The sequence below is a fragment of the Corvus hawaiiensis genome, chromosome Z (assembly GCF_020740725.1).
Source record: "Corvus hawaiiensis isolate bCorHaw1 chromosome Z, bCorHaw1.pri.cur, whole genome shotgun sequence".
In the NCBI taxonomy this organism is placed as follows: domain Eukaryota; kingdom Metazoa; phylum Chordata; class Aves; order Passeriformes; family Corvidae; genus Corvus; species Corvus hawaiiensis.
This window is the reverse complement of record NC_063255.1, coordinates 40981154-41006418: the sequence shown is the minus strand read 5'-3', so window position 1 is coordinate 41006418 and position 25265 is coordinate 40981154. Positions and strand designations below refer to the sequence as shown.

At 39.1% G+C, this 25265-nt stretch overlaps 1 protein-coding gene across 3 annotated transcripts in view; it reads right to left on the bottom strand.

The window, feature by feature from the left end:
* Nucleotides 1–24614, bottom strand: part of TLE1 (TLE family member 1, transcriptional corepressor) — a 74834-nt gene extending 50220 nt beyond the window's left edge. For 2 of the 3 annotated variants that reach the window (XM_048290649.1, XM_048290651.1), the window contains exons 1-6: nt 24504–24614; nt 23817–23917; nt 22160–22223; nt 22021–22065; nt 2946–3008; nt 1947–2051 (exon numbers count right to left, since the gene is read on the bottom strand). In XM_048290649.1, the coding sequence (XP_048146606.1) occupies nt 1947–2051; nt 2946–3008; nt 22021–22065; nt 22160–22223; nt 23817–23917; nt 24504–24527 (402 nt within the window). In that variant the 5' untranslated portion in view covers nt 24528–24614. The remainder of the gene's footprint in view (nt 1–1946; nt 2052–2945; nt 3009–22020; nt 22066–22159; nt 22224–23816; nt 23918–24503) is intronic. The other variant, XM_048290650.1, reaches the window with a different exon arrangement.
* Between the last annotated feature and the right edge of the window lie 651 nt (nt 24615–25265).

The window sequence follows — 25265 nt, the reverse complement described above, 5'->3', positions numbered from 1 at the left end:
AAAGATCACTGGGACATACATCTAATTTTGGCATTATGTAAGTGCATGCATCTACATGATCAAATAAATTTTGTGCCCAGCATGTTAATTTCCTCACTCACAGCTTTGGATTTGCATGGCATCATTCAGAAGTCTTTCATAAGACACAGGAAAGTATTTCTTCAGGTGACTTTAGGATAATTAGAAAGCAAAAATGGTAGAGGCTGCTATTCCTGCTTCCAAAGAGCTTCCCTTCCCCACCCCCCCACCAAAAAAAAAATCCAGAAGTTCTTAATGGCATGTGGTACTTCTAGATCCTATGGCTTTTAAAAGACTGTATTGTGCAGACTTTAAAAAGAATTAGATTACATGCTTGAGATAGCAAAATTTGGTTTGTCTAAGTAGCACTATTTTAAGGCGAGAAAGAATCTTTAAAAATATATTTAAATATGTTTCCTTTTGCTGCTTAAACTCTTCTTTAAAATTTGTTCTTAATGAAGGGTTTTCCATTCCATTTTCATCCTTAAGAAGCAATTTGTTTTAAAAAAATGCAAGAAAGTACAGTTCTCTAATCTTTGCTAATCGAATACCACAAATGTACATGTTGTGTATTTCAAAGATCAAGTCAGGTATTCATAAACTAACTCATTACACAAGCAAAGCATAGAGGAGATTCTGACAAATACAGATGTAATTGCGTGGGTTTCTAAGATGTGATTAGCAAATCAACTAAGTAACAGTCAAAATTTGATACGAAGGAAAAACAGCACAGATTTGAAGGGGGGGTATGTTTATGCAAAGCTAATCTGTCAAGTGTAATAAAGCAGCTTGAATAAAATTTAAGCTGAAAATCCACTGAAGCTCCCCATTTCAGGGAGGAAAAGCTATTAAAAGGAAATGAAGGTCACCCTCCCAGTTTATTTCACCTAATTGACTGCCAATAGCTTACCACAGGCAAACCGACTGCAGATCTGCAATTGAGAAACTGATGAAAGGAGCATTTTCAAGCTGAGGCTCATTCTTTTAATCCTCCCTCACTCCTATTTTTTTTTTTTCCATCTCCAGTTGGGATGTAATTTTAAGCACAGATGGATTAACTGGTTCCATTGTCTGTAGACGTCATTGGACTATGGCACTGTTAATCCGTACAGCAGCATGTCTAATTATCATTACAAAGTGTCTGAGGGAACTATAAAGACCAGCAGGGCATCTTCTCACAAGCAATTAACATAAATTGATAAATGAGTAATTTGAATCCGCTCAAGGCACTCACATATGAATAAAATCAGAAAGGACAGGTTCTTGTTTCGGCTACTTCTTTCACTTAGTCGGAAGGGCAGAAAACATGAGAAATATTCCAGACTTAGTGGCGGGGGAAATGAACTCATACAGTGGAAGGAATGTATGGTTCAAAAAGTTCATTAATACAAAGCAAATGACTTGTGATTGACAACCAGTCACAAGCAAGTAGTATTAACTTTTTTAGCATATTTAAAAGCACATTCTTGGTGAAAGGCTATTAGAACACTGTGTCAGACAATTAATACTACTTCAAAAGCAAGTGAAGTTTCTATTCAGTAGCTTGCTAATTTAAAATTCATGAAAGATTCACAAGAAAGGGAAAGAAAGAAGAATGAATAGTTGTATAAGCTCCAAGAACTCAAGTGTCACAAAAAGCATGAGGAAAAAGTATCTAGCTCAACTGACATACAATCTCCATAAATAAACAAGCAGCTCTCCTGAAATTATAAAATTATATTTCTTGCAGAAAACATTTTGTTACGTGCAGCACTGCTGGACAAAATTATGTTCTGACAAAGTAAACTATTACCTTTAGCTCTGCTAAAATCTGTATTAAGCAAAAACACTTCAGCAACACTGGGCATCAAAACAGTGTTAGCTATCAAAACATTAAGTTTATTCTAAAAACAGCAAAGCAGTAAGATATGAAAGCAAGTTATACACACTGTAGGAGGTAGACCTGGAAGGCCACGTACCCCGATGATGGCATTCAATTCAGCCATGGTCACTTGTTTGGCACGTTCTACAGCTTGGGCCACTTGTTGCTGATGCTGTTGAAAGAAGAAGGGGTATAGGGAGGAATTTGGGTTAAAGTATTGACCACACCATATCAAACCAGGATCACAAATACTTGAATAACCAGTTTGTCTGCAGAAGCCCACACTACCCATTGCAAGACATCGCATGCAGGTAAAAGGGAACAATGCCCTATTTTTCAGCTGTTCAAAAGGAAAGAAGAAACCTCAAGGCAGCCAGCTTATCTCTCACCCCACACCACTTCATTATTAGTGTTCTGGCAGATGAATAATAATTTTTAATTGAGTTGACAGGACAATAATGTCAACTTTACATTAGTGTCAATTTTAACGTTTATAGACTCTGTGCCCACATAGCAAAACCGACTGAAATTTCAAATAGAGAAAACTGATTCACTGAAATCAAGAATTACAAATACTCTTGGTAAAAAAATAGTTTGAAAATAACAAGCTTCAAAATGTAACAGCAGCTGCCTACAACGTGTTAAAATCACAGTCATTCAGACCAAATGTAGGTTTACAACCTTAAACAGTGTTTTCCATATGAGCTAAATACTCACCTTTGATACAAATTATGTAGAGAATATAAGCATGCTTATTTCACTAGATCTACATTTGACAACTGAATATCTAATAAGCAATCACCATGATTAGGAATGAAAGCACTTTCGTGTATTGCTACTATTTTACAGACTCCCACTCTCCTCAGGCAATGACTGAGGCTGAGCCATTGTCACTAGTTTGAACTCAGATTTGTTAGATCAAATTAGCAGGGGGTCTGCACACTTCAGCTATAACAGATGTTCCTTACACTTGTGTATTGTGATAAAATTAACATCTTAAAACTAGCTAATTTGCAAACAGAAAAACAATATAATTGCACTTTAACAGCTGAACAGTTTTACTTACTTCCTGAGACAAAAATGGGATGACTTGTGCACAAATTGTATTCAATCTCTTGGCGATTTCTGTCTACAGAGGAAAAGTATTTTGATTAAAAACTGCATTTTAGGGGGTTTGACATATTAACTATATACAGGATTATATTAAGTTCAGACAATGAAGAAAGTAGCAAAAAAATTACCCGTTTTTCATACTACTGCAAACATAAATACTAAATATGTAAGCCCAGACAAGGAAAGAGATTTCGTTAGCTACTCTAGGACATCTGCCATGTCTAAAGCACCTAATCTGTATACACATTTAGGCACAAGTCTGGTCCTTGTATATAGTTCATTAACAAGCAGAGCGTTTTTGAAATCCATTAAGTCCATGATAAAGCCTTTTAAAAGGTAGATTTATTATTACTGAAATTATCAAGCAGCATAACATGAAGGCAACAGGCGTAGAAGAAAAATGCTTTTTTCATGATCAATTTTATCTGCCTATTAGAAGGTAAAACTAGTTTTACTGTCAGGAATATACCATCGGGAATACAAAAGAAATACTAAAACAGAAGTGAGGAAGAATGGATACAAAAAGCACAGACTTTTAAAATCTATAATGAAAGAGAATTAAAATAATGCACACAAGGAAAAGAAAGATCAGAAAATGTAACGGTCTATAACAGCAAATTTGTGAAACCATGACCAGCAAGAGAACAAAGTTAGGAACCAGTAAAGAACAGAACAATCCTTCAGTGAAATCAACAGAAATTACAGCAGGACAGAGAGCTTGAGTCCCACTTTTCAGCAGCTTTATGTATCTTGTACATCGTATCTCCCATTTTGGCATGTCAGCTTAAACACTGGATTCCTGGTGGGGTAAAGGGATCTTTTTCTCTCATAATTCAGTATTACCTGTGTTCACAGATTTTCAGACCTATACATCTGCCCATAATTCAGAACCACTATTATAATTAACCCTCAGGGTACCTATACAGCTTCCTCAGTTTTCCTTAAAAATAGCTATTTCAGTCACTGTAGCACAGTTGCACAAAACCAAAATCAGCATCCAGTCAAGAACACAGCCTATGACAGCTCCGGTCAATCTCTGTCATACAATTAACCCATAAAGATTTTTTTCTTGGTTAGTTGGGGGGCTTTTTTATATTTTAAGACAGAAGAAACAAGAGGTCACTACTGTGAATCATTAGGCCTTCTATGCAACGTATTAGAACTGAGCAAAGATAAACTCACTTAAATCAGACTAAAACTGTTAACTGTTAAACCAAGTCTTTTCCTCTACCTTCCCATAATTCTGAGGTTTTTTTAAGTAGACATTGTGATATGTTGATCCTTATACATCAGTCACACAATAATTAGGATACAAATTCACCCTGTAGTTTTATCTTAGCAGACAGGTGATTTGGAATCTAAATATAATTAGCAAGCTTTAACACCTCTTTCCCAATCTCTGACAGACACAGACAAAATACACAATAGCATCTTGGCTTGTAAAATACCTCATCTCTCTGACATGATGCACTCCACCTGACCAAATCTTGATATTTGATACATCCACTCTATAAAGTTTTGCAGAAGCTTCCAAAGAATTCTGGGATGGTTTCTTCCTATGGATAAGAAGGTTTCCCTTAACTAAGGGCAATAAAGTCACAGTTGCTTTACAGGAAATATGTACCCCCTGTAACAAGGTGAACATATCTCTATTCTCAACTGAAACAGTTATAATTTCACAGAGTACCACAGTGGTCTTTTCAATTCTGTTTGGGCCACAACCATAAAATATCCATAATTCCATGTTTAGCCTTTAGTACTAGTACTATATACGTAATAGCAAAGTTAATATTTGGAAGTTACCAGCTTAACTGTTACTGGTTATCAGACTTAACTATTACTGGTTATCAGACTTAACTATTACCAAATCTGTTTGTATTTCTCTGTTAAAAGAAAAAAAACCAAACATGTGTACTAAAGGGCACTTTTCCACATACCTAGTACATCTCTCCAGAAAGCAGGGTACATCAGCTGTGGAAAGGTAGTCTGTTACACAGCAATCTGTTTGGCTGATGTTTAGCTAAGATGTTTAGAATTCAAGGAGTTAATTGCTCTAGACCAATGAGATTAACTTTGTTTTTCAGGACAGAAACCAGTATGAATCATAGCAGGTGACAAGAGGGGATAGAGAAAGAGTAAAGTAAGAAACTCACTTGGTGTCTACTGAAAAGTTCTTTGGCCTGTACGGCCTATACAAAAGTCTCCCTATTCTGAGGTAAGTGTCCTTACTGTTGCTATAAGGAAACAAAACACACACCTATTTTCAGTAAGGTCTGTAAAACATGGAAATTGTCCATATTATTGGATTTTTCTACCCCAAGTCCCAAATATCTGAGCTACGCTGTAATAACACAGCATATACGACATCATATGGTAAGATAAAAGAATGCAACATCATGAGCATCACGTTATAATTACCTTCCAATGAAGGTCAGTTAGATGTTTTCTTTAATTTATTTTCTAAAAAAGAGGGCATAACCAACTTTCCTGCTTTCCACAATAATCTTCCATTAAAATTATTGTCTCAGTACTATCACACCTGACTTAATATCGGACCAGAAAAAAAAAAGTGTATTCCTCTTAGTTTGTCTTTACCAAAGCTGGCATCATTGATGACCATATATGAACAGCAACCTTAATTCAGCAACAGTGCTAGGTAAACTTAAATGTACGTGCTATGAAATAAGTTTATTTTGAGATTTCTTGCTGTTGTTACAAATGCCAGATAAGAGATATCTACACGGAAAACTAAAATGCCTATTCTATTAATCATAAAAAGTCTGCTTGCATTTAAAAGGCAGTTTGCCTAATAGAGTTATTTCACACCATTTAAAGTACTTAAAATTATGTATCTACTATGCTATTTCACACACCTCCTGTTCACTGCCCTCAAATATTAAGTAAAAAATATTTTTATTCACAAACACATTAAAAAATATTTTTGTTGTCTAGGAAGTAGTGGAAGTTAGGTTTTAATGCACAATTCATGCAATTTTGCTGATCAAGAGTTGCAAGGGGTTGTTTTCAGAGTTGAGAAAAAGGGACATTTGTTACTTTAAATATAAATGCAACTGCTCAATAGACAGTGTACGTTTGCTTGTTAAGGTGAAACACCCTTGAGTACATACCCGAGTGCCTGTGAGTGTATACACATTCACTCTGGAAAGCAAAACCCCTTTCTGAAGGAGTCAAGGACAGTTCTGTTAACCAAGACTAGGTATCAGTAACTGATGTCATTAGAGTACACCCCCAGACCTGGGGCTCGTGAATTTGAAAGTCTTAAAATAAAAGTACTTATCTCCTCTTTATAGAGGCCTTCGAATATAACATAACTATTACCTAACTGCTGATCTTGAGATATATAGAGAGGTCCTAAGGATGAATAAACAATGGAAACTTTGCAGAAAGCTGCTCAAACATAGACAAACACGACTAATTGCCCATGTTCTGTGGCTCCTTGGTAAAGCAGACTACAGAAGCCTGCATCTCTCATGAAAGTCCTCTGAGCTCTATGACAGCTCTTAGCAAAGCATCTGAAGTGCCCTTAACTGTTTGTGTTCTTAATGCAGAGCCTCTTGAATACATTCATTTTTAATAGAGAACTTGAGTGCGAGGCCCATCAAAGAATAACAAAACTACATCATTCACTGGTTCTTGCTGCTGTAATGATTGTCTTTTGATTTATTTGCAAATGACTAGCTTGTCAGACCCCTGACTGAAGTGCTACCCTCCTTTCTGAAGTATCATTAAAAATTAACATGAAGGAATTCAGCTGCATTTTGTAAAATTAAGTTGAGCTGATGGATTTTTTTTCCTTTCACTTCTGTAATTTTTTTGCCTCTGTTCCATTTAGGTAAGGACTTAAATGTTTTGACCTAACCATTGCCAAACTCAAGTGTTTGTACTTAAGTTTGTCTTGCTCACTTGTTAAAAGTGAATTCTTAACATAATGACAAAGAACAAAGCAGCCAGACTAGTTACTAAATATAATACTCATTTAAACAATGCATTTTACAAGGACTTAAGCTTGTTTGTATAATTGAACTTATTTTTCCTTCTGCATTGTTAAAAAAAGTATTGACCTGTTTCCTTTACAAGAGTCTATTCCACGTAATTTTGCATTTTGATAGACTGTACTTTCCAAAGCTCCACGTAAGGTATCATACTTAAATCACCATGATTTCTTGAAAACAACGGATTTTTGCAATGAAATGGAAAGGAATTATAATACAAGTATCCAAATTCTATTTCACAGCATAACAAACACCCAAGTGTATTTTAGTTCTAATGTAAGAAGCCCTAGCTTATGGGAACCAGCATTTTAACTTCTGAGTGAAGAACACAGACTTCCTCTGAGGAGAATTAGTTAATCTCCTTTCAGCTTCAGAGGTTTCAACAGGAATAATTTTGGGTTTGCTCCAACCAGTGTCTACCAATACCCCAGCAGTAATTTTAGCTATAGCATCCATGGTGATTTAAGGCAAAAATTAAATCTTAAAACACATTAGTTTTAACAACCACTTGTGCTGCAACAGCTGCTCTATTATTATTGCTGAGACTCCACAAAGCTGTCCAGACTTTTTCAAAGGCGTGCTTAGCTAAAAACGTCCATTTTTTGTCAGAAGCTTGTTATTCTTTCTTGCACCGAACTTCCAGTATCACAAAGTTAGATCAGATCTGAAAGCACTCTATCACCAGTTCTGAAGGATGGGCTTTTGTATCCTTATTTATTACATTTATGCCATTATTTTGATCCAATTTTGAAAATCAAATTTGTAATTAAATTCAGAAAAATACATCTTAGGAACAACGTGATTAAAAGTAAAGCAAAAAACCCAAAAGTTCTGATAATACCAAAGAAGCATGTCCTAATTCATTCCCTTCAAGCAAAAGAATCAGAGAATCAGCCTTTAATGCACAGAAAGGAATATGCTGTTAAAACACATTCATAAAAGCTTTACCAGGTGAGCACTCTTAAGCACTCTGCCTCCACTTACACTTTGAAGACTTAGAAAGCCAAGTACAACACTGAACTCCTCCTGGAAGGACAAAATGGACTTCCTGCCGTTTACAGCATGCGTTTACAGCATGTAACACAGTAATCCACTGGGAAGTAAAGGTCAATGTTGCACTTTTGGTCATTACTGAATCATTTGAGATTATCTGTGGTGGGGATGAGAAGAAAATCGAAGCCTATGAGAATGCTGCAAATGGCTTGACCTCAGCCCAATTTTCATCTCCATCTGTCTATAAGGCATGTGAATAAAAGCCCTCTTTATGGGACATGCTTTACCATTTTTTTTAATCCCTGCTGCAAGCCAGACCTCATTCAAATACCCAAAGACTTGTGAAATGCAGTAAGAAACTATCTTTTAGTCTTGTGCTGAAGTTTAGTATCCATTTAATATTTTAATTTTTCCAATGGAATCATTCAAACAAGCAGTGCACTAAAATGACAAAGCTTTTATTCTTTTTGTGATCAAGATCATCAAAAACAATAGAAAGCACACACATTCACAGAGCAATTGCAGAAAAAGAAGTATTTCACTGTGCTTAGCTTTCTGCATGCTTTGTTAGTACTTGCTAGCAAGACTCTAGCACCTCCAAAAATTTGTTGCTACGAATTCAGGGGATCAGGGGATGTTGGAGATATAATTAAATTTCAAAACTTAAACACTCAAAAGCTTCAAATGATTAAGGCTAGCATTCTGTGAACTTTGCTGTTCATGAGTTATTGAATCCAGGTTGAGCACAGAGATATGCATATATTATGAATGCCCTTTTATTTAAAATTAATACACTACATTCCATTTTGGCAATGGCTGCAAAATAAAAATAAAAAAAATAAAAATAAAGGCAACATGCCATTTAAAAGTTTAGACCCCCATAGTATATCAATGTCAAACAACAGCGTGTCAAGCAAAGATTCAATTCAGGTAAGTGCCACTGCCAAATTTTCTTGTTCCCAGACGTGCTTTAAGATTATTTTATTGCTTAAAATTTAATTTGTTCTGACTTGCGTTTCCATGACAACGTTGGCTAACCCTGCAAATCATTTGGGTAATTGGATATCTTATCTTTCTATTGCTCTCAAATCCAATGATTCTGGAAGAACTGCAGCAGCCAATCAAATTTACAGGCCTCCTGAGTAATAGACTTGCACAAGTAGCCACATCCATCTCCCCTTTACTGCTATATTAACCAACCTGTGACAAACTGTGGAAGTCGGCCTTCCAACTGTATTTTAAATTATAAACACTGTCATCACTAATACTCTCACCAATAGGAAGGAATGGGAAGGTTTATTCTCAACAGATACTTGATATTCAAACTGACAAGCAGCAATGGGTAGCATTCATTTCAACAACAGGAATAAACTGTATTTTGGGCATAAACTTCAGTTTAGTATGACACATCACTAATAAATACAGTTTTCCCTCTGCCCCACATAGGTACTACTCATTTTAATTGTGAGATCAGTCACCCACAAGATGATGATATTAAAATCCCAGAAGACTGGGATGAAAAATCTTTAGCGATGAAAAAAACCAAAACACTACCATATCGTAAGTGGGAGTGGGGAAAGGAAGTAGCAGAAATGTTAACAGAATAAAAACTTAAAATTATAAAGCCACAGAATGGTAAATAGTTTCCAAAGTGAAATTAGAGGGCTTTAATTCAGTACCTAAACTACTTTTACCTGATTCCTCTTAGATGTTCATTAAAATTACAGAAAGGTCACATTAATTTAAACATAAACTCCATACGATACACAAGACAACAGCTACACTTGCCAAATATCTACTACAGATTTGGATCCCATTCAAGTATAAAGTGACTGGATATATTTCAGATGTCTAATTTCAATGTTTTATAATAATAGAGAGAGGCTGCGTGCAACTCTCAATGAACCACTGTACACAACTGCCCACCCCATTTACAGCTGTAAATCCTGTTGAAACAAAGCCAACTGGCAACAAAGAATCTTTTCTCAGGATGTCGAAGTGCTCCTTTCACATATCTTCACTATGTCAAGACTCTTCTTAAACTTAGCTAGAGGGCAGTTACCACATTTCTCCTTTAATCTAACTTCAGCCCATCTTGCTTAAGCACTTACAACTACAAAAGGTGTGTTTATCTAAATTTTAGTTCCATTGTTTAGTTTCCAAGCCTAAACTAACCTTAAATACACACAGAAGTATTTAAATCTCTGAAGTGAGCACACAGCTTTGTTTTACTTTCAAGCTGTTTTCCAGGACACAGAGTTCCCACTTTAATTTAGATTCCAAGAGATGCTGAGCAAATCAAAGGCTGACTCCAACCCAGAAGAGGTCTTTGTCACCTTTGCCTCCAGGGACACAATTTCTTTGAACCATACTGGAGACATCTAGCGACCTGCCAAACACCTCAACAACTAGTCAGGCAGAAAACATTACTATAATACAAAATGGGAAAGGGCCAGCTTGGTAGACCACTATGTCAGGAAGCTAAATAAACTCACAGGAGGCATCCATCCGGTTGGAGAACAGCCCAAAGTATCAGGAGAACCAAGATGGGAGCAGAGATTTTTGTGAGAAACGTAAGCTATCAACGAATTCCCCTCTTCTCATCTGACTACACTCTAATGAGCTGTTATGGTGCTCTAGAAGCAGCATGGTCTCCAAAATTATCCAGCACGCTTTGCAGTATTACCTTTAAGGTCATTAAGAACTTGATTTACTCTGGACAACTGAGCAACACTGCATTACACAGTAACAAGAAGGAGACAAAGAGAACAGAAAAATTTTTTATGGTTTTTATGCACTTTTATCTTTCTGTAACTGCTACACTCCTACCAAGAAAGAGCCCCAGTGACTCATTTAGTTTAGAATGTTATTTCAAAACTACTTCCTATTTTGCTCTCACTGCCATAAACCACATTGGAATTTCTGCAAATATCTTTTCAGTACTTGTCACATTGAGCCACTTGATTGGGATGGCAGTAGAAAGTCAGAATTCTTACGCAGCTGGAGAAGTAACTGGAATAACAGAGTTTCTAAAATTTAGAGCATAAAGTTCCTCAAACCAAGCACATATGTTTACAGTATTCAAGTCAATAACAAAACTCCCAGTCAGGATTCTGTCCTTATCAACATTCAAGTAAGACTGTAACAGCAGTAGAACCTAGACCTTACTAGAATGATAAGCATGCCATCCAACAAAAGAGACACTTTAAGACAAGGGTCTGAATTATGGGGGGGGGGGGAAATAATTACTATGCTACAACCAGACTTTAGAAAGAACTACCAAATTAAGCTTACCAAATAAGTCACATGTACTATTCTACCTTAAATATAGTTTCATCATTTTAAAATACTTAGTATATTCACAGCTCAGTTTTAAAAATCTATCAAGTCAGAAAAACAATTTAAATACTTATTCATATCAATGCTTCAGGTGCCATCAGGTGACTCACTAATGAATAACAAGTTAAGAGGATTGACAACTCCTTTGATATTAACGAGCAGAACTACCCACCACATAGGATTTGCAAGGAAGGAACTACCCACAACATAGAATTTGCAAGGAAGGTGAAAATAACGGATATTTTCACTGCGTGGGGGAAAAGGTTCGCAAATCTTTCAGCAAAACTTTGGGAACATGACACTAAATTCCTCACCCATTTTATTATTTTTTATATGTATTCTGTTGCTTACAGAATAGAAACAATAGTAAAGAGACCATCTAGATTGCATTCTAATAGACAAGAGCTGACTGAAACTGCCCAAACAGAAACAAATTCTATTAAGCCTGCAATCACTGCAGGATTTATAATGATTGGGAAAGGAAGGAAATGAAAACCAAGTAAAAGTTCAGAAAAGCATATGCCAACTGGTAAGGTCAGCTTTATAGGACCTGCTATTGATGAGGGAGATAAAACAGCATTAAGGAGAGAGGACATTTTCTTTTTGAAACAACATTAGGACATAGGGTGGCACACATGGAGGCAGAAGGGAGAGAAGAAAAACAGAAAGGATGGAATCGTGCCAAGAGACTAAATCCCAGATTCTTCACTGACTTCACACAAACAGGAAAGCACACATGAAGTGGAAACTAAATCCAGCAAGGCAGTGTAAACATATACAGCACAAAAGCATATATGCCAGTAGTAAGAAACAGCTAAAGTAAAGCTTCTGCTTTCAGATTGGAATAGTAAGGTTTGATCCCTTCATTTAGAAAAAGAAAGATATGGTCAAGGACAGCAAGAAGGCCAGAAAGTCCATACTTTTTGCATGTATCTTAACTATATCAGAATCATTACAAATCATTTATTATAAATTACTAGTTATGTACGGTCAACACTACAGCTTAAACAGCAAAGAAACATGAGAGGACTCCAAGTAAAATATCTTCATATTGACTAGGTCTGATGAAATACCAAAAGCACATTAGTGAATACTGAGCAGCTAGTGGACACCTTGCAGAACCTCAAGTCAAATGGATAGGAAACTATGAAAGGACAGTGCCTAACAAAACACAGTAAATGAAAGAGCAAAGACACTCTAGCTCATTACTCAAATTTAGGCATTAAAAAGCCTCTTATGCATAAAAATTTAAGTGAAACAGATTTAAACCACAGTTCAGGAATATTTTTCAGCAGAAAACATAAGAATTACACAAAGTCCAAAAAGGAAGAATAATTACAGATAAGAGAGGCAGATGATGTTAACATCTTTGCTAAGAATCTGACAGTCATAACGTTATTAGGAGCAACACTAGCAGCACAGCGAAAACTTCATGGGAACAAGGACAAAACTGCTTGATTATTAAACCATGTATGGATAATTTTTTTTTTTTTTTTTTGAAACTAAGGAGTTCTGCATTCATGATCAGCCCAGTATTTTTTAGTATTTCCTACTAACAAGCATAAAGATCTCTTCATTTACCCTAATCCTCAATTTGCAGTGAGTTTCAAGCTGAGAAAGACAGAATATGCTGGAGAATAGCTTCAGAACTCACTTTACAGTGAATGGAAAAATGGACTGAAAAGTAAAAAGAAGGACAGGGATAAAGGCCCATAGCATGCCTAGACAGGAACATAAAGGAAAGGAAATAATGGGCCTTAGGAATGACTCTCCCGGTCACAGAGGATCAGAAGTTGAACATAAGTCAATGGCATGCTGTTGCAAAAAAGGCCACCACCCCAGTAAGCTGTATACTAAGTAAACCTTCTGTGCTACTCAGCACGGCATTTCCTCCCCTGCAGTACAGCACTGTACTTCAACTGGGCAACACCATTCAGAGAATGAACACTCGACTTTAGAGCTATGCAGCATGGTTCTGGATGGCAGGGGAATGATTTGCTCTCCTTCTTCAGGGTGAAGAAAATGCACAGTAAAGAGCTGGAGCTGCAACAGAGAAGACTGAAACTGTAACTGAAGAAGCACTTCAACAGCAAGGACATAAAAGCTATCTGTTACCTGAAGAGCGTGAGCATTGCCACTACTGTTGATGTCTTTGCTAATAGATAGAACAAGCACCCTATCAGCAATGACACTGGTATAGCTGATCCTGCTAGGACGACACAGGGAGGCATTAGGTCCCTGCTAGTGATCTGATTCTACAGTTCATATTTCAGTTTGAAGAAACAACCTAAAAGCTTTCCATAGGTTTTGTTGAAAATTTTGCATTTGTTTAACTGACAATTTATAGTCAGCATTTGAGGCCACAGACAGCTAGTCTAGTTTACTGTCTGAAAAGTAATGGCTGGAAATCTTATAACCAGTCACAACAATTGAAACTCAGAATTACCTTATGTCCTTGCATCTTAAAGATAAATGTTTTACTTTTTTTTAACAAAACAAAAAACTTTGTTGTAAATATAAACTGTTGGGGCAAAAGTACAAAAGAAAGATCTTTCTGTAAGTCATTTTTCCCAAGAAAGTTTAGGGTTTTCATTCCTTCTTCCCAGCTTAATTCAAATCTCTGTACTTAAAGCTGAGATCATCATGTCTTGAAGCAGAAGGCATGGCATTTCAAGGGTTTTAGAACACTTAAACAAATTCATAAATAGGCAGATTTTCACATATCATAAAACCCACCCTGTTTCAGATGTCCTTTCTTTTTCTTGAGCTAACAAAAGCAGGTTCTCATAGACTTAATACCTAATCAAAATGCAGCTGAACAAGCACACCCATTCTTGCTCCCCTTCTCCAAAATGAAAGGTATCCTTTGTTTTTCCTTGCTAATCCATAGAAGCCTTTAAAATGGCACAAATAGAGATGGCAGCATTTTGTTCTCTAAATCAATTTTTTCCTCAGCCATCAACTAGATGTTCCAGCACACAGAAAGATCAGTCCTTCCCTTCTAATTCAAAAATCCATACTACCATTGCCCTTGCAAACTGCTAAACAAGCAGTATCGGCAATGCACTTGTGTTCTGTAATATATTTACTGCAAATCCCACCGGCTTGCCTCCTAATGCAGTTTTCTATTGTGTCTGTTCTTGTCAATACACTGACTGGTCACCTTACAAGTAAGTTGCTTTGACCAACTATTTACACAAACATCAAAAAGCTTCAAGAGGAAGAAAAAAAGAGCAAACAAAAAAAAAGAACATGCATGCTGCTGAGGGAGAGGGACAAAAAAAAAATAAATCCAAAAACCCAAACCAACTAAGAAGTCTTAAACCAAAACACAAATTAACCTCAGTTTTCTGTTTTGTTATCACATAGCCAAAAAGGCTAGTTAGCTCTTCAGATCATGTAAGAAGTACAAAATACTTTCAGATAGGCAGCCCTGACACAAAGCTTACCTACCCCTCAAAGAACTTTAATCTGTAATTTAATCATCAGGGCTAATTTGTTCACAAAGAACAAATGTTCTGAAGAACATAAAGAAAAGGTGGGAGCAACTTAGCCAATCACCAATTAGTGACTAGAGTCTTCTTAAACACTCTGCAATTTCTCATTAGACACAGAATATTAACATCATAAAAATGTTCAGGGACACTCACCAAACACATTAATTTCCTGAACTGATTTCCCCGTACTAGAAAGTGTATTTTATAACTAGGCTTGCTAACAACTGAAATAATACTCAACACTCAAAACCAAAAAAACCCAAACAGCCCACCCTGATGCTTTCAAGATTCATGTAAAGCTATGGAAACAATACTGAAATCTCTAACTTGGAAATATAATCACAATACTTTCAGGTGAAATTAGAATGGAAAAAAGCTTATAGCATTATTTCACGGGGTTGTAGTATTTTAAGGTTTTGTTTTGTTGCAGTTTTTTGTTTGTTTGTGCAGCACTAGGGCTTCTTTTTTAAAAGAGACAACCTCAGGAAATAACTGATTTTTAAGTCTAACCTGATTTAACTAGAGTTCGGTTAAGATTAAACTCAATTTCAGCAAGCTCTAATCTACTTTTCAATCACCTCCAGCACAATGCCAGAAACAGTTCACTGGTAGAGTTTCACAGGGGCTTTTGCTGCAATCTGTTTTACTAATATGATCAGCAGCAGAGCCTGGAAAAGACAGAAAGCGGTGGGGAAGAAAACTTGCTCCATAAAAGAATTAGAAAGAAAGTAAATACAAAGGCTTCAAGGAAGTAGAAATACATTATTTTATTCCATGGGAAAGTAAAAGCAATGGCTAAAGAATTGCAAAGAGACCTTACTAGAGTAAATGGGCAATGGAAACAATTGTACATAAACAAAATTTACACACACTAGGAGTAGACATCCCTAGCCATGTAAAATGATGGTTCCTGAGATTACAATTACCATTCATGAGCAAGAACTCAAATGTGAAAGGAATCTCCAGCAGTTCAGCATTTCATGGCAGTCAGAAGCAAAAACTTGGAAACTTAACCAAAGAAGAAATAAAAATTAAGAAAACAAACAAAAAGCATCCAGGAAACAGAAGAAGGTGGTAATACAAATCTCTGGTTCACCAGCATCCTGAGAACTGCATAGAGTTCTAGTTTCCTTATTTCAAAAGCCTAAGTTAAAAATTAAAAAGGTTGAGTGAAAAGCAAGGAAAGTGATCAAAGAAAGCTACACAACTGTTTAAGCTGGGACTTCCCAGCCTGAAAAGGAGTCAACACAGATGGGCTGCAAGAAGTGTTAACATATTGACTCCATTGCAACTGCAGCTAGGCATCAACAGCTTCTGTCCTGAAAAGCAGCAGCCATCAAATAAAGACAGTGGAAACCAGGTTCAAAGCAAACAAAGGTTGGGAGTTGTCCTAAAGCAGGAACAACCTTCTCCACAACACAGCACAGCAATGGTGGAAACACACTAGAAAGCAGTTTTGCAGAGGAGGGCTCTGGAGAACAAGTTGAATATGCATCAGGCCCACACTCATGTGCTGATGAAGGCCACACCTCATATGAGGACACAGTATAATGACTGTAATCAACTGGCTGGTTGAAACAATTCCCCTTTCTGTTCCCCCTGTCTGGCAAGAAGGAAGATGTTGCTAAACTGGAGTAAGTCTCTAAGTGTCACCAATAAGGTGATCAGGCAATCAGAGCATACATCATACCAAGGAGAAAATAGATTTGATCAGCTTCAAGATGAAGCAGAGTAACAAGACCTCATTACTGACAAAGAAGTGATTATGGAGAGGACTATGTCAGCTCCTTCTTAGACGTGCACAATAGAAGAACAAAAGGCACACAGTGATTACCAGTGCGGAAAGGCAAACTCCCAGTTGGCAAGGATAAAATTCTTCAGCATAAGGGCAGGTCAAACACTAGTAAGCGTTGTCCTGACATGTCACGCAATATTACCTCCAGAAAGCTATTTCAAGTAGAAATTTGATACTTAGAAGAACACGGGTTGCAAATTCAGCTTGACTATGGGACCAACTTGCAAGAACTTTAAAAGCCATAGCCTACATGTAATCACAAGGACTAATCTGTTAAACTAGATGGTTTGACAATTAAATGCTGACAAAATTATGAATTCTCCCTGCCTTTGTTTTTCCCCTGAGAGGAGCTATGTGAGCAACTATTGTTCAAATACCTACACGCAAGAGTCCAATTAAGAAGTGTGATGCAGAAGGTGACAATAGTAGTGTTTGACATAATTGCCATTAGATATCCCTAAATCTTACCCCAAGTGGAAAAGTAATTTCATTTGTTCCATTCAAAGCTGTTATCATTTTGAAAGTAGGTGCAGTTTTCTGATAAGTGCCAGTAGACCCAAAATTTGCTCTAAAGGCTTTTACTGTATGCCAGTGGTGATCTATCAAGCCTAAAGGATCCTAATTTTCCATTCTGCACAGGAGACACTGCAATTTTAGCACTTTGCTACAAACATTTAAGTAGAGAGAGAAGAAAGGCAATTCAAATGCTCAGCTTGATTTGGTATAACAACCAGCAGACAGAGAAAAACCATTAAGCTTTCCCCACGGAATCTCTTGTGACAAAAGGATATTGCACATTCACAAAGCATCTCCCTCTTACTCTTCACCTTACCCCGAAAGTTACCAGGACTTTTTTTCCCTTTTCTCCAACTGAGCAGATACACAAAGTACATCAACAGACATGTGGCAATGCAAGCTCCAGCAACGCAAGGGAAGTCTAACAATGTAGCTGGTAGAAATAGTGTTCCTCTCTCCAGCTCTGTGAGGAACCTGAAATCTGGTAGACTAAGTCTAAAATGAGAGACGATCAGGCACTATGTAACATATGTACAGTGTTTACACTGTGACACACTTTTGAATTAAGTTCTATATGGAACTGACATAATAGATGGTATCTGACAACATGGTTATGTGAAAGCCACATGGAGATGTACTTCACAGTGCCCTGAATCTGTCAGATAATTCCTTCACAATAATGCTGGCCTCGAGCTTGAAACATGGTTCAAAAGTCATGTAAGTTGAAGTAATTATTCCAGTTTCTTCTTTCAAACTAGCAACTCTATTTGTGGTTGAAATGGCTAGGCTGCTGACACAACTGTACTCATTTAACCAAATATTTGTAGAATAAGTACAATTTTTAGAGAGAAAAATACTGTCACAATCCTACCATTTTCTCTTTTAAATAACAACAATTTTTGCATGTCTTTTTTGGCTGTGCCAACTGTAAAATGCTCTTGAAACATTCACTGCACACCACCAAAACCTTAAGGAGTTTTTCAATCCAGTAATTAAAATGTAGGAAAAAAGAAAAAAATTAATTTATCTTTAAATCCCTTTCAACAGCAAAGCCATCCTTCTCAGGAGCTGTAGAGAGCTAACTAAGCTCCTTAATTCCCTTCTGTTTAACCCATTCCTGAAGACTGATGCTCTAATGAGATATCATTAGACGACTTTGTCCTTTGCTGTAAAGCCTTAGAAATGATTCCATGGAACAGTCCAGGATAAAACGGATGTGTAACTCTTGTACAACTGGTTAATGCAATGCAGGTTTGGAGTTTGTGTACTTTTCTACAACAGGCAAGCTACTGAATGACAGGCCTGCCTCCAGGCAGGTCACAGAGATCAAAAAGACCCACCCAAAGAGAAGGAAACCTTGCCATAACTGTTGGGATAGCAGAAACCCAGACACTGTAGTAGTTTATAAGTCTAGCACCTGGTTCAGCACTGATGAATTTTTTTTCCTTTGGCTGCCTGCCAATGAACAAAAGATAATCTTGCACCTAACCAATCTAGACATTAAACGCACAGGAAACCTTATCTTCTGACTTATGACAGAAGATGACAAGCAGAGCTGGGGAAAATAAAGACACACTGCCCTAGGAGCCCAGGGCAGCAACTCTAAGTACAGCAGGATTTTTAACACCCAACCGGCTCTTCATCTGGGCACTAGCAGTTGGTTCATCTGCTTTGCCAGCCACAGATGCCACATTGGGGAAAATCTCACTTGGACAATATAATACAGAAAAGAAACTTAAGACCACACAATGTTCTTATTCATTCTGTCTTGACACATATAAAAACAACACCTAAATCAACCTACATCTACCTAAACAAATCCTCAGGTGGTTGTTTCTGTTTCAGGAATGCCAAACTTGGTCAGTAAATATTCACCTTAAAATAATTTCTAAGAACACTGCGTAAGTGTCTACATAAAACATGCTCTTAAGAAAAATCTTTTAAATTCTTTAACTAAAGAAGTTTAAAAACCTACACAGAAAAAGAAGGAAACAAAACAAACCCAAATCTAAACCAGACACAAATGTGTCAAAGAGATTATTTCCTGACCACTGTTCAGCCAGCAGACTGAAATGCAGCAGCACCTTGATTTAAGCACACATCATGCAGTTAAACACTGCGAAGTGCCAAAGGTAGATTTGTGAGGGAAGCCTTACCATGGCCATTTCTGGATTTAAATGCAACATATTCAGCTGGAAGGCTCTGCCAGTAGAGCTGTTTGTGCATGCAAAGTTCACCTCAGTTAAGTCTGTTTATAACAACATTCAAGTCTTGACTAACTTTATTTTAGTTAAATTATAATAGATTACTGAATTAAATGAAGACAGAACTGCTGACACAAATCCATCAGTACAAGAACTCAAATTCATTTACATGCAGGCTAACTGCAAGGACTTCATTTTATCTAAGTGACTGTACCTTAACGGTGATGTACACACCAGACTCCATAAATAAGCTCTGCTGCAGCGTAATTTTATTTTTCAAACAGCAGCCCAAGCAGTCTGAAGAGTTTCACACAGAGCAAGTACAGCATCCAAACAGGAGGAAGACCTTAAAAATGTTAACGTTTGTTCACTGGAAAGTTTCCCCATCACTGCATTTTCCAGTAACAAAGATGTTGTCAGAAATGACAATTTTTTGTGTCCCCTGATGATGCCTTGCTAGCATTTGGTTATAAGCCATAAAGCAGGAATAATTTCAGCCTGTCAGGAGTCTAGCTAATGCCCAGTCTCCCCCTAGAGAGAATTCCTGTCAAACGTAATGAGAGCTCCAAAGGCCCTTTCTACAACATAATGAGCACTTAGGCCATGCTGGTGATCAGCCAGCAAAAAGCATCAATTTGAGCCTGGCTACACCCATGGGGGTGGACGTCACCAGTTAATAAGAATTATGATTACTATCTGTCAAAAGCCTCCTCAGAACTTATCGTTAGCAGTGGAAATTCAGAAGAATGTCATTGTTAGGCTTTTTTTTTTTTTTTTTTTTGCTTCCTGTAATCTAAGGCCACCTACATACTGTACTGCAACACCATTTGGCATCCTCACTGCAGGCATCTAAATCAATAGCCTTTAACATGAAGGTGCTACTTTTACTAGAAATTAGAATTACTTAACATGTAAAAGCATAGTATCTGAGACTCACATCCAGAGAAATGTGTTTATGCCTTCAAAAACCTATTCTTAACAGCACACACAGAGCAAGTGTGCACTATTCTCCCCAGCTGCAACTAACACAGATATATAATGCTCGGTCATAAATCTTAAACACTTGCGAAGTATCACTGCCTACAGGGTACATAATTCTAATTGCCATACATACAGAACATTAAACCTTTACACATATGTTAAGGTCAAAGTGGAAACCTTAGCTCTCACACAACTTAATTCTGTGGGTTTAAATGATTTTATCTGAAGTTAATTCCTAGTACACAAACTGAAATCACATATTCTCCTCAAAGATCTCCTGAAAATAACATCCATTTTGCAGCAAATGAGCTTCCTATACAGATACTGGCTTCCTCACAGGTTACAGTATGCCAAGAAGTTGTTGAAGAGAAAAAATGTAAGAAAAAAAAATCTCAGAAACACAAAGCTATGAAAAGTCACCTCAAAGGAAAACTGACATTATTCTAAAACACAAGCCACAAGAAAATTAGTTAAGCTACACTACATAACCAAGTCAAACACTAAGCTTACTGTTCCATCTGGTTATGTGGTACACTATTAAAAAAAAAAAAAAAAAAAAAAAAAAAAAGAGGTTGTCATGATACTACTTCTTTTAATGACATTTTGAATTGAAACAAGCATATCGCCAAAACCCAAAAGAACACCTACCCAGATTTGCAGATAGAAAGCTATCATGGAATTACAATGCCACCTTACCAAATATAATATTCTTAGGGAAAAACAAAGCAAACAACAAAAAAAATCAAAGAGTTCAGAGTTATAAAAGCAAAATTCAACTCCGTAATTCACTTGCTTAATGAATGTCTTTGAATATACTGAAGATCTGAAGCCTGAACTAATCAATTTCTTCGCTGTGCCCTAGCCGGTCAGCCATGCTCTTTAATTTAATGAAACAAGAGTTTTAGATGAAATAGCACATACACATCAAGAAAGAATTGTATTGTTGCACTTTGAAATGTGTCCAACTGTGCAACTTCATCTAATGATAATTTTTTTAAGAGGCCATCGATTTCTGAAAGACTTATTGTACTAGCATCTTGATGAAAAAGTGAATGTCAGCATATCTACAGAATACTTACACCCTGCCATTAATGCTTTATTTGGCAGACAATGACTACTCAATTGAGGGTCCTCTGAGCTGTGCAATCATTTAGCTTTTCTTCTCTTATGAGGTCCTTAGTGTCTTGTTCCAGTTCAATACTCTTTTTATTCGCCATTATAGTTGCCATAAGTGTGAATTTTATGGGAACTTGCAAACTCATAGTCATAACTAGAGCTTTCCAAGTCACTAATCTCTTCATACCTTTATAAGGCAAGGATTTGCGTAACTATGACTACATATGCTACACAGACATAAGATCAGTTCTACACATCACAGCCTCTACCGCTAACAAAACAAACAAAAAAACCCAACCCAAAAAAACCCAAACTTGTAAAGTACCGAACTGCATTTTTAAAACCACAGACCTTCCCTATTTATGCCAAAGTTTCTCAGGACCAATACCAAAAAGGCATTTAACCTAATCTACACCTCATCTGACAGGAGGTAGGCAAAGGTCTACTAATCAGGCTACAAATCAGGCTATTGATTCAGACACGATACAGACATCTGAGCATAAACAGCAGAGCTACATTTAAATACACCAGACAGACTGCAGATTTTGTGGCTTAAAAAAACAAAATGTCTTACCTGTTTGTGCATTTCAATGTTTAATCCATACGACATTTCATAGTACTGCAAATAAATGAGCATACATTATTTTCTTATGCTGATGAACGTTGCATTAGGAGATATTTACTGAAATAAAGATAGAACCAAATATACTTACCATCACATAATGCCTCTGCATTTCCGTCTTTTCGCTTGCCAGCTTCTCACATTCCAATTTAAGGCTACAAAATAGATCATGCTTTAATGTAACGTCATTTTTTTGACATCTACCCACTCTATTTGTATTTTGACAGAAGCTGCTAATTAAAAATACCTCAAACTAACTTACAATGTAGAAAGACTTAATTCATACTTCAAATAAAAAGTCTGAAGAGGAAACGTAAAGAACTTTTCATGGGTGCTCTATGAGGCCTGAACTATCTCCAGAATCTAAACATATCCACCTTCATAATTTGACAAAGAGCTGCTATTAAGTGCTACAACTTACAAGTTAGAATAGGATATTAATTTCTCTGAAGTACTTCTCAGGAGTAAAATAGATAAAATAGAGGCATTTCTTTCTACACAGTATTTAGTAAATTACTGCGAAGAAACATCACTCCCATTTACAGTTACAGCTTGAGTATAATTCTTAACTTAAATACACTCTAGCAAATGCTACCTTGCCCAGTGCTTGAAAACTGGTAGCTCTAACTATCATTTACTGGCAAGTTTCTTTTCCATTTTTGTTTTCATAAACAAAAGTAAGTTGCATTTGGCACTTGCACATCTCATCACAAACAGTGGTATAATTCTGACTACTTTCACTGAGAGCCTCAACATTCCCTTTGTTTTCTACCAAACTGATTTTTTTTTTAAATGATACTTGTGAGCATCCTATGGAACAGTTAGTGTGCAAGCAGTATTTTTCACTTTAAATTACAATACTGGATGTTTAGAGTTTACACTGTATTTCTTAAGGAATAAATAGCTTAAACAAGTTAATGATTTTTGATAAGACCACATTATCATAGGTAAAGGAAGAGGAATCGTAACTAAAAGCAAGCAATTCTCAAGTGGGAAACCCATAAAGCTTTTACTTCTCTCCAATTATTCCAGGTGCACGTAAGTATAAAATTAAGGAAGATTAATGCTCCTTAACACCAGTTGCCCAGGGTCAAAAGAACCTGTACACTAAATCTCTGAAAGGACGTCAGCAGCAAGCACACACACACCACAAAGGTGAAGAGCAGCACAGCAACGACGAGCGCATCCCACGGCTTCTATGGATTCTGGCAAACTTTTTGTTACTACTCCAAGTACTTGTGTGCTTTAACCGTCCTCCCTGGCTCTTAACCACAGGACGCTGGCGTTTTACTAATTTTTGCATTAACACCACACACAAATAAGCAAACAAGAGAAGTATCCTCTTTAACGCGCTGTGCCACAGAATTTGAGGAGGTCTTCCCTTGATATACTGAAATGACCCCTCCACATACAGGTTCCCAAGACATACTATATATATTTTTCGAGTGCACAGAGGTGCCGAACTATCCAGCTTCGACGCCACCACCGTTTCGCAGCTGCCCGGGGAGCACGGGCCCGCGCAGGGCAGGGCTGTGTCCCCGTTCGTGCCCCGTCCACCCGGCAGCCCCCGCCCCCACCGCGGACCGGGGCTGTCCACGCTCCCCTCATCGGCCCGTCGGGGTCTCTCGGCGGGGCTCTGCCGCGCCGCCGCACGCCACCGCCTGGACGCGGCCGTTCGCTGCAGCCCCCCGCGTCCGGCCGAGGACCGGGCGGTAGTCTCTGTTCCGGGGCGGCCCGCCGGCGCTCACCTGTGGTACTGCGCCTGAAGGAACTGGAACTCTTCTTTGATGCGGTCCAGCGACTCCGGGATGGTGAATTTGAAAGGCTGACCCGCAGCCTGGTGCGGGGTCTGGCGCGGTGGCGGCACGGGAGAGAGATGCACGTTCAGACATAGCGCGGCCGCCCAGCGGGGAAGAGGAGGCGGCGCTGCCCATCGCGGCCGGGCCGGAGGGATGGAGAGAGCGTCCGGCGCGGTCCGCCCCCGCCCCGGGGCGCTGCGCACTTGTTACCCACCTTCCCGTCCCTCATCTGCGGTGGGGCCGAGGTTACCCGCACTCCGGCTCCGACCCACCCGCTCCTGCCGCCGCCGTCTACACGAAAGCGGGGCGTGCCGGCTCCTCCCCGCCGACCCCCGCCGCGGAGGCACAGCCAGCCCCATTCCGAGCGCTCTGTTCGCCGGATGTTGCCCGGCCCGGCGGCGACCCCCCGCCATCATTCCCAAGGCAAATAAGTTGCCCACGCAATAAAAAGTAGAGAGGGCCGCTCCGGCAGGCAGGATGGAGCCGCTACACTGCGGAGGGAACGAACTTGTGAGGGCGCCTTCCTCTCCCTCCCCCCAGCTCTAGCCGAGTAAGCGAGCCAAAGGTACGCTCCGGACCGCCCGGCCCTCGCCCCGCGCCCCTCACCCGCGGAACGGCGGCCCCAGTCGTACTTACAGGGTGCCGGCTCTGGGGGAACATGGCTCCGGCCGCGGCGGGTCTCCCTGGCAGCGCGGTTCTCGCGGCGAGACTCCCCGCCCTGCCCCGGCTTCACACTGGGTGCGCCAAGGGGACAGGAGCGGCGGCACCCGTCGACCGCCTTCCCTCCGCCGCCGCGGGCAGGAGCGGGGCGAGGCGCGGCTCAGTGCCCCCGCCGCGGGGACATCCCCCAAACGCGGCGTCTTTTGTTGCTGTCGTTCCGAGGTGGGCTGAAGGTGGCCGGGAAAGGCGGACGGGCCGCGCTTGGGACGGTCACCACCGCTCCGCGCTCCTTCGGCGGCGCGTCGACCGGCGGGCGGCGCCCGCAACGCCCGGGCGCGGCGGGACGGGACCCGACGGGGCGCAGGGGGGCAGGCAACAGCCGCCCCTCAGCGGGAGTGAATAATCCCCTTCACGGACTCGCAAGTCGTCGATGCGATTGTAAGGCCGGAAACCCCGAGCGGAGGCGACTCCTCTCTCCACTTCTGCCCCTTGTCAAAAGGGGAAAATCCAGCCTGAGAAAGCGGGACGTAGTGTCAGCGGCAGGACGGTCGCAAGCCGAGGGGCCGAAAGAAAGTGTCCAGGGAGGGACGCGCTGCTCCCAGGCGTCGGCGGAGGGGTCAAACCACCAGCAAGACACAGAGCGATGAACAAGGGAGAAAGGCAGGAGGAGGAGGAAGGAGGCGGGCGGGAGCTCTTGCACAGCCGTCCCCGATCGGAGCAGCTCCAATAGCACATGCA